Source organism: Limulus polyphemus, unplaced genomic scaffold, assembly GCF_000517525.1.
Source record: "Limulus polyphemus unplaced genomic scaffold, Limulus_polyphemus-2.1.2 Scaffold2298, whole genome shotgun sequence".
NCBI lineage: Eukaryota > Metazoa > Arthropoda > Merostomata > Xiphosura > Limulidae > Limulus > Limulus polyphemus.
The window spans coordinates 103,684-114,385 of record NW_013667908.1 but is presented as its reverse complement, the minus strand read 5'-3'; the positions used below and the strand labels follow the sequence as shown (position 1 = coordinate 114,385).

Below are 10,702 nucleotides of genomic sequence, written 5' to 3'. Positions count from 1 at the left end.
GTTCTTGTTGCTAAACCCTAACATGCCCGACCACTCAAAGAAGTTCTTGTTGCTAAACACTAACATGCCCCAACCACTCCAAGAACTTCTTGTTGCTAAACACTAACATGCCCAACCTCTCCAAGAACTTGTTGCTTAACACTAATATGCCCAATCACTCCAAGAACTTCCCGTGGTTGAGCACTAACATTCCCGACCACTCCAAGAACTTATTGTGGTTAAACACTAACATTCCCGACCACTCCCTTCATGCCATTAAACCCATTAGAAATTAAGTGTATTGCAAAGTTGTATTGAGAAAGAATAAACTAGTTTTATTTAAGAAAGGACTTGTATCGCTGAAGTTTCTCGGGAAGAATTTCTACCGGAAATTATCAAACGAGCAGAGACGTAACAGTATGTTTTACATCAGAAAATATTTTTATATAAAAGAAGAGGAATGATAACTCAAGCATAAGGTAGAAATATAAAAAGAGGAGATATCTTACTTAAAATCACTTGATTCTACCGTGAAAAATATATAAAGCTAAAAGTGAAAACTTTCTTTAAAAATTAATTTCAATTATTCATTTATTTTCTAAAAGTATAAAGATTATAAATAAATGTAAAAAACTAAAAACATCGATGAACTTTTGCACATTTAATGGTGAATAATAATTCAGAAAGAACGGAAAGCGACCAATTGTATGTTAAATAGCGACTTTGGAAGTAAAACTAATTACTTTAGGAGCTTTCCTAAAAAATGTACCCAGGTCAATAATCCCATTCGGCATTGTTACAGTATTCAAAGTCGATATCCGGAAATCTATCTCTTCTTGGTGTGAAACCGGTGTCTATACCACAGTCATTTAAACACACGCTATAATTCTCAACGAACGATTCACGCACTTACTTACTACCGCGCTTAACTCAATTGTCGTCTCTGTCTGTCTGCAATTCTATCCCGATTGATTGTCTGGCGCACTTATATACAAGAATAGAGGTCGACTAGCAAATACTGGATTATTCGTGATGTTCCCCGATCTTTCTAGAACTCATTACGTGTTACCGGAGTCACGTGACTTCTGCTGTCCTAACAATATATTTCAACTATCACAGCTGTTTATTTTGTTTGTTTCAAACTTAACCGCGTTATCAAATACTGCTTACGTTCTAAATTTGTTTTCGTCCACTTTAATATACAAATTAAACTGGTATAGTAAGAAAATGTTTCAGCGTATAAATTAAAATTTCTTACTCTAGCAACTAAGTTTTATACCAAATACGTTATTTATAAAACTGAAACAAAAAATCCAAAACATTATAAAAAGAAATTTTACGATTATTGGATTATAAGTATCAAAAGCGGGTGTGGCAAGGTCTGGTGATTAAGGTGCTAGATGTGCAATCTACGGGTCGCAGGTTCGAATCCCCGTCAACGAACATGTTCTCCCCTTTAAGGTTGTTGCAGGGCGAGCTAGTTACCTGAATGTCAAAAACTTTTGGGCTAATACAAAATACCCACGTGGCCGACTACAAATCTATATGGGTTCTATGTCGAATGAAAAAGAAGCGCCAAAAGCACTAAAAACATATAATAATAAAATGTTTTTGTGAATTTCATACAAAGCTATTCGAGAACTAGAAGTTTTTAATTTAGAATAAATTTTTAAAATAATTTTTAATAAATTAGAGGGAATTCAATACCAGCAATTCGGGTATTTTAATCGAATAATGGAATTGAACAATCGAAAAGAAATGCATATAACATGTTAATAGTTAAAGCTTTTTAGGTGTACAAATGGCTTAATTTTATAAAATATTTTCCAATTTATGTTGCTATAAAAAAAATTAATATCTTATTACTAACCATTAGCCAAAATAGAAGAAAATCCTAACTTCGTTAAAAATACATTAACAAATTTTAAAAAATCTATGAGTGAAAGTAATGAATCTATAACTGTAATTCTATCATCATTCAGAAGAACAAGCAAAAACCAAGCTTGTCTTTTTCTTGCCGGAGCGGGTCAACGTAAGTTGTTTATAGTATTCTCGAAGGTTCGTGAATGCTTGAGTGTTTACTAGATGTGCGGTAATCTTGTATACAAGACCGCCAAGAAGTGACGGCAACAATGGAATTGAATTGCAGACAGAAATAGAAACGGACAATTGTGTCAAGCGCGTGAATCGTTCGTTGTAAATTATAGCGTTTGTTTAACTTATAGCGTGACTGTGGAAATTAAGTGTATTTGAAAGTTGTATTGAGAAAGAATAAATTAGTTTTATTTAAGATAGAACTTGTATCGCTAAAGTTTCTTCGGAAATAATTTTTACGGAAAATTAACAAACGAACACAGAGGCGTAACAATAACAATAACTTGACTGTAATCCAGAAGAGTTGGCGAACGAGCAGGATAGTCTTTACCAATAATATTATTTTTAAAACCGAAAAGTCGAAAATGTTATGAGAAAACAAAAATACGAATATTGGAGCCAATAAAACAATAAGAATATTTCACCACTCAAAAGTTTATTTATTGATAATAATAACAATCACTCCAGTAACAAATAATGAAAGTGAATTAATTAAATAAATGCTTGAAAATTCTTAAGGTTTGTTGATAGAGGTGGATAATTGTGTTTAATTAACACATTTTTTTCAAGTTTAATTGACCTTTGTATAATGTAAATTGAAGTTTCTTTCAAATGTGATAATTTTATAGCACGTAAAACTAACTTGTATGTTACGCACAAAACAACAAAATGATTGTTTGTCCCTAATATTGAAGTGATAGCTTAGTTTTTATAGCTATATAGGTACCTCATGGCGAAGGAACCAACTCTTGGGATTCTACCACCGCTCTTATAACTCGCATATGGCCTCAAAGTGTGGAGCGATATTTTGCAGCAACGGGACGCGAGCCATAGGTCCTCGGATTCACAGTCCTCCGCGCTAAATATTCAGTCACGCCAGTCGCCATAAAACTAACTTGAATGAAATAAACCTGATAAGGTCATTTACATTTTTAATGCGTTTAGTTACACATTAGACCCGTTCAAATTGCTAACAGCCCAGATAAACTGTATCGATCATAAACACAACAATAAGAAATATAACACTGATATCCTCTCAATAGTAGGACATAATACCTACGTTAAGTTTCGTGGTGTATCCCTTGGTACTCCGCCCTTGTATCAACCTCACACCCCCCAAGTACAAGACGTCCCAGGGAGGAATTGATGCATGTATTCTACAAGCCCCGTGTACAACTTCCGTGTACGTCATCATATGTATAAAAAGCTCAAAAAGTACTCGCCCTCTGTTGGGCTAAATGCAAGCTTTCGTTGTTTTTTTCTTTCTTTCTTTTTACTGAGCAAAAACAGGTTTGTCAGTTTTTGCTAGACACGTCTTATTTAATCGCGCAATTTTCAGATGCTGTGGCTGTCAAAAGTCATTAAACAACTCTGCTAACTGTGCAAAAGCTCGTACCAATTAATCAACTGAAACTTCTTGATTAAAGAAATTTCAAGGTTGGTAATTTAGCAACACCGACCTTTCAAGTGAAGGGTATTTTTGAAGAATGAGATTTCGACTCTGCTTGCAATGCAGGTGCTTTATCCAACTAAGCTACTTCACGATAAACAGAGTCGCGGGTTCGTATCCTACCTATTCTCAGTTTATGATTCTTCAGAAAATTTTACACTTCTTTTCAGGATCTACCAACTTTAATACTGTTATATAATTAAATATTTATGTTAAACTGAACATAGAGCTCGTGTAGAAGCCTTTCTTTGAAAGCTTGATTTAGTGTCAAAGTATTATAGGAATCTTATCTTGATAATTTTAATAAATAAGAAGAAAAACAAGTTTTTCGCTCTCATATTATGGCACTTGTAATTGTTTATATATATTTAATGATGATGTATTACATTACGTTTAATTTGAAAAGCAATAATCAACTTTTAAAGATATCAGCTTTCATTAAATGTATAGAACAGCTGAGAAAGTGTATTATCCGGTTTTTTGTTAATATTAGTGTATATTTTTCAAATAATTTATTCAAACACAAATCATATAAATCAGTTTGAAGCATATTATTATTACTTGTTTTTTTTTTCTCATTCGTAAATCTATTCTAAATTCTATTTAAAGCTACATTCCTTAGGTAATGCTTATGTTGCAGACATTTATAAATTAAGATTTATTTAAATAAACTTACGGTAAATGAGCTCGAGACTTAAAGGTAACGGAATGGTTCCTTTCGGATACTGGCGAAACGTGGTGAGGTAAAATATTGCATAATAGACCACCAACCCTAGAAAAACAGCCGCCCAAAACCCACTGTTCAAGCAGATACTACGAAAAATCTCGCTTGCAGTCATCATTGTTTCTAAAAAATTAAAAACAAAACAGGTTATAACCTTAAATAACAAATACAAATCGGTTTTAAAATAAATAACATTAGAGCATTGAACTTGGGAATATATGAAGTTCAGATAGAGAAGGACTGTGTAGCTAAACCACGTTGTTATTTTCATTTAGTGTTGAATTTGTTAGAAGTAATATGTAAGATAAGTATAAACAAAGTAAACCCAAGAGAAAAGTATCTTAAAGTAGAAATATTCTACAACAAGAATTAAAAAGATACTAGACACGCTATTTTCAAGGTTATATAGCTACTTACTTTTATGCCACGCACCTCATCTCAACAAGTTATGGTACCTGCGTACCTCGTCGGAATGCTGTTAGTGCGCTTGCGCTGTAGTCAACTGTCATTGTTGCCCGATGAATTTCAGCTACTTTACAAAGACTGTAAAGACTTAACTGCAACTTTGCCCTTTTATAACTAATATATATATATATATATATGTGTGCATAATACTTTCAAAAGTAAAAATTTTATTTTTAGAGTAAATATAAAATATAGCTATAAAGAGTAGAACTTATTGAAGTATATTTAATAAAGTAATATCATTCAACTTTATTCATTACAACAGTAATAGCACTCTGTTGGTTCAGTGATACGCCTGAGGGATTAGAATGCTAAAAATCGGGTTTCGATACCAGAGGTGGACAGATCACAAATAGCCCATTGTATAGGTTTGCGCTTAGCAACAAACAAACGAGCAAAAACAATAACAGAATATATATATATCACAAAATGGAGTTATGGAACAAAAAATGTTTGTATCAAAATTGTTTACAATTTTTAAGCATGTCATTGGAAACATTTATTTCCTTAAGCAATGAGAATGGAGAAGGTTATAATCAGGGCATATGCAACCATAATAAATACGAATATATATGTATATATATATATAAAGTCAATGCACAAAAAACAAATAAAATAACATTCGAAAATCATTCCTAACATAAGTTTCTATACTGTCTAATAATGTATGAAAAATACGTATGTGTCTGTGGTATTTTTCAGGAGGTTCAGAAAATATCATATTACTGAATACGATTTGCGTAAACCAACAATTTTGATTCTCGAAAGCAGGCAGAGACAAACATAATATACCCAAGTAAAACACGGTATAGTAACACCTTCATAAAATATTTGGGAGAAATGTGTAGTACAGGACTGTATTATCCACTTATCTAATATACAAGTTATTTGAGGATTCTGTATTATTGACATATACAGTTTAGACACAGAGAGTTACTCAAGTACACAACTCAACTTTCCTTGTCTTGGTGCACACAGACTTGGATCCAGTTATTGGCTCTTAAGTATGTTTTCTTACATGGAAGGCAGCTGTTACTTCACATGTGAGGTTTGAGGTAAACGCCTGTCTTTTCTGTTGGCGAATCAAGTTATTCCCCACAGTTGCTGCACCCTAACATTTGAATGACAGGTCGAAGGTCACGTACGTGCGTTTTAAGCATTCTGTGAGCAAACTGGTTGTTTTTGCATTTAAAGCCAGGTTCCAACTTGTTAAGTATATTGTGTTTGTCCAATCTTACAGAGATTTTAGACCTTTTCATTTAGATACGTGCATAAAGTTTTTTTATTGTTTCAACTTCAACTTGATATTCATTTTCCTTGTTTCACTCTAACTTTATTTCAGTTATCAGGGATTTAGTTCAATTTTCTTCTTAGCTTACAGGAAGGACTCACACTAGACTGGTAACAGACATTTATTAAAGATTGCTTCACACTTTTCTTACCAGTTCAGCACAATCGTCACAATTACCCATGGTGACTGTTTTATATAGGGCCATATGTATTATGTTTCTGTGATAATTGGAACACCTTCCATAACTAGTTTTTCAAAAAAACATTATTAGTTAGATATGTTCAAGTAGCTTTTTTTTTAAACTTCAGGAACGCCAGAATCATTCTAGGGTAGGGAGCTGCTCAACTGATCAATAAGGCACTTTCTGTGCAATATGATACACATAGTATTGTTTATATTTTTGCATTGAAAATATTGTTACGACAGTGGAAGTCGCGTGACGCTGGGAGCATGCGTACTGGAGTTTCTAGAATTAACGGGGAACCCCACGAATGTCCGAGTGTTTGCCAGACGCCCTCTTTTTTAGTATATAAGCCCGGCAAATAAAGCCAGCGATACAGATATGCGGATGGATCGAAGAGATAGATAATTGAGTCAAGCGAACAGTAAGCACCGTAAGTAAAGTATGTGAATCACTGGGATTTATAGCGTTTGTTATAACAGTTGTTAAGTGTATTACAAAGTTTGTATCGAGAAAGAATAAACTAGTTTTAATCAAGACAGGACTTGTATCGCTGAAGTTTCTCGGAAAGAATTTCTACGGAAAATTAACAAACAAGCAGATACGTAACAGTATATTCTTGTCATATAATACGTGAACACTTTGGGTATACATCAGAATTATTTTTACGGTCATTACAACTGCAGAAAAAAGAAAAAAAAGAATTCCAATAATACTCGATACAAACATTCCACTGAAGTTTTGTTAGAAATTGGTTTGTTTGTTTGTTTTAATGCAAAGCTACACAATGGAGTATCTGCTGTCTGTCCACCGTGGGGAATCGAGACCCGGATTTCAACATTGTAAGTTTGTAATCTTACTGCTGATCACCATATTTGTTCAGTCCTAATAGCAACTTTAGCAGCAATGGATGTCATGTCCAGGTTATTAATCTTTCTTCATGAATGTACCCAATCATGGTATTGTACAATTGTTGCCTGATATGTTTCTTATCCAGTTTATAATCTTTTTCATTGTGCTGAATGTACAATTCGTAGTGGAACTGTTAATTAACACTGTTGAATATAACTTATGGAGACAATGAATCGCACTTAACGATCTTTGAGTGGGTTTTAGCACACTTAACACATCATAGTCAGTACTTACATATGTTACTTTCATCACAGAAACTGTTAATTTTTACGTTATAATTATGGTAGGCAATCATAAAATACACATTATCGTATGTAGCAGTTAAAGAAGAAGAAGAAGAATAAAAATAAACGGAACAGTGTCAATTCCTCCAATATTAAGACATCTGATAGTTTGTTCTGTTTATTGTTTTTCTTATTTTCTGTTGTTCTCTACGACAGACAAATACTCAGCTCAGGTTAAGACTAGTGTTCAGGAAATTATTGTTTTCAGAATTATAATTACCAGTAAGTGGGTAAAGTCTATTATCTAACATTAGAAGGGTTAACACTTCACGGCTTCATACCCATCTAATATACTTTCCTATTTGGGAGCTTTCTTGTAGTAAAACATGCAGGAATATAGGTACCCTATTGAAGACATTTACTAAAATAAATGTACTTTTATTTGTTCCTCTTAGTCTTATGTATTTGATTTATTCTCTCAAAATTCCTGCCATACTACTTCTCCATCCGTGTAGTTAAATAGTAAAGTATATTTGACCATCATATTCTTTTAATTTGCACTCCATGTCCACAGTACTTGGAATTATTAGAAACATTTCCAGACTTCTTTTTCATATTCTAGTTTGATAGCATGCATGAAAGACACGTTTGTATAAACAGTCTTGGCACAGAAAAAGCTGAAATGACTCAACCTCACCCATCTTTACATAAACCATGTGTTACATATCAGTATTCACATATGATGCTCCATTTTTGTTTCCAAGAGTTGACAAGCAAATACTTCAAGGTTTTAAAATAGCTGTGTAGATATATTCCATTCTGATCCTAGATATTTGAACACATTTCTGCACTTTTTCTCACAATTCACTAGTTTCAAATTTGTGAGCTTTTCTTTTGCAGCAAAACATCCAGTAAATTGACCAGTTCCTAATAAAGCCTCACAAATTTCCGAACAAAGAGATTTCCTCGTACCTGATTGTACTTGATCTTCGTTTCTCTGCCTGATTTCTGAAATATGTGGACGGATATTCTCAAACAGAAAAGACGGAGATTTGTTTATCAGTGTTATCCAAAGCAACGACTGTTACATAATAGTTAAATGGCACACATGTGCAGTATGAGGCAGAATTATGGTATCTGCTTTTCTTGGGTGGATTTCGACTCCTGTACTTCCTCAACACATTCTCTTGTCAGCTGCTAACGTTATTTTCCATATGTCACATAAAAATTATATCTTCTCTCCTCAGCTTTGCTTGGTTGTCTTGTGCCTGCCATTGACTGACTATGAATTGGATCAGGCTGCTTTTATTTTTGGAACTTTTCAGAAAATTTCACATTAAGTAACTAGCAGTCCAGAAACAAATTTCTTGTAGTTAATCACACTTGCAACATTTGCTCTTGTCTCACTTTCAGCATTTTAAATTGAAATGTCTTTATATATCCATAAAAAAATACATTTATCCATTTACTTCCTGCACCTTCATTAATAACTACTGAAATAGCAAAATCAGAGATTGCCTGGAATGTCTTATGTTCACTATGTGTTCTTCTCCCCATCTTCGTGCCATACACTATGCATTCTCGAGGTTTTGGATTGTTATCTGCTGACTTGACACTTTTCGCTAGTTCCTTTTCAAAAGTTGACATAATTCTTGTGTGCCTATTCTTCTCTAGTGTAACTAGAAACAATGGAAGTGGTCCAAGGGGATGAGGTAGGAAATCTTGCATTTATAGCTTTCTACTTTGTGCTGCTATGGTTTTCTTTCTGAGCTATTGGTTGGCATTTCACAATGCATGCAATTGATACTTAAAACCATCAGTACCTGGTGAAACTCCATAATTACAGTATTGAGAAGAAAACAAAGACAATTGTATGTTTCCCAAATACTTCATTTTCAGAAAATCTGCCTATAGTAACACCATCTTACATGCTTCTTCAAGACATCCAATATCTCACAAATTTGCCATAGTTTGTTACACAGGCTCATCTCTGTACCCTTGACATCTGAAGGTTATGAAACTGTATTAAAAACAATTAAATAAATTGCTGTCAACAATAGTTATACAAATATATTAACTTACACATTGTTGTTTAAAAATTAGAAACCATAACCTTCAAATCAATATACCCACATACTGTACTGAAATGGTTTAAGATAAGCTACATTGGAAAACCTTCTCACAAATTACATAACACATTGAACAAAGAAATCTAAAGACCGGCCTTCTACTGTATACAAACAATCAAGGTAAAATGTTGTGCAACAACAAAGACAAAATCGAAAAGTATAGCAACAGTTGTATTTACCATTTAATGTGTCAAGACTGCAATAGTCTATATGTAAGTCCAACAAGAATTAAAAACATTCTAGAAGCTGGAAATTAAGGAAAATGGATTCAACCTTTGCATCTCACCTTACTGAAACCAGAAACTAACTTGATCCGAAAAAATTGCAAGATTTTACATATTTGTAGGAAAAAGTGAAAAACTGAATAGCCTGGAAATTTTAGAAATAAATAGAAGTCTAGAAACAAATCCAAAAAAAAGTTCTAAACGGCCAAAACAACTTAAGCCTCTCCCCATTTTTCACAAGGTGAATGTCAAGGTTACTTCTAGTTATTTGGTTAAACATATAAAAGTAATGAAAATATTGAAAAAATTAAATATGATATAGGGAAGGCAATGCCAAAAAATACAGAAACAAGGTAGAGATGAATTCACAAAACTATACAAAAATCCCAACATAAGTAGCCAGTAAGTATTGAGTCAATCTTACAAGCTTATGGTTATTAGCCAATGTAAGATTGTATAGCACTATTCAGTTTAAATGCTTTTATTCAAACCTCAGTCTATGTAACTGATAGGAATTCAACGTTTAATTGTAGATAAAAATCATTATCGGAAAGATTTGGCTACTTATGTAGTGATTTTTATATGTTTTGTGTATTCATCCCTACCTTGTTTCTGTACATTTTGGCATTGCTATCCCTACATCTTACTATAATGGACGTAGCGTGTATATATGTATCTATCTATGTATGTGACTGAAATAATAAATAAAATGTGGCGCCGTCTATTGAATGACACCATAAACAAAAATTCATAAAAATTTCCCATTTTGCGTATTCAAGGTACAGACAATTCTAAAAATAACTATGGTATGTACAACAACCATTTCTTTATCACAGAACACAACAAGAACACGACTTTCACTAGAACTGTATGTGAGGGTTTGATTATATTCTTATTGATGTAATTTGGGAATATAGCACTAGAAAAAATGGAGTTTTTAAAAAACTGTCATTTTCTTCAATAAAGCGTAAGGCTTTAATATATAAAACAATACAGTTTATATCAGCACAGTCCAAACACTATTCCTGT

General features: G+C 33.1%; 1 protein-coding gene across 2 annotated transcripts in view; it reads right to left on the bottom strand.

The window, feature by feature from the left end:
* The window catches only part of LOC106466549 (cytochrome P450 1A1-like), a 43,044-nt gene extending 38,334 nt beyond the window's left edge, over positions 1-4,710 (bottom strand). For both annotated transcript variants that reach the window (XM_013926841.2, XM_022394584.1), the window contains exons 1-2: positions 4,665-4,710; positions 4,200-4,370 (exon numbers count right to left, since the gene is read on the bottom strand). In XM_013926841.2, the coding sequence (XP_013782295.1) occupies positions 4,200-4,365 (166 nt within the window). In that variant the 5' untranslated portion in view covers positions 4,366-4,370; positions 4,665-4,710. The remainder of the gene's footprint in view (positions 1-4,199; positions 4,371-4,664) is intronic.
* Positions 4,711-10,702: the final 5,992 nt, after the last annotated feature.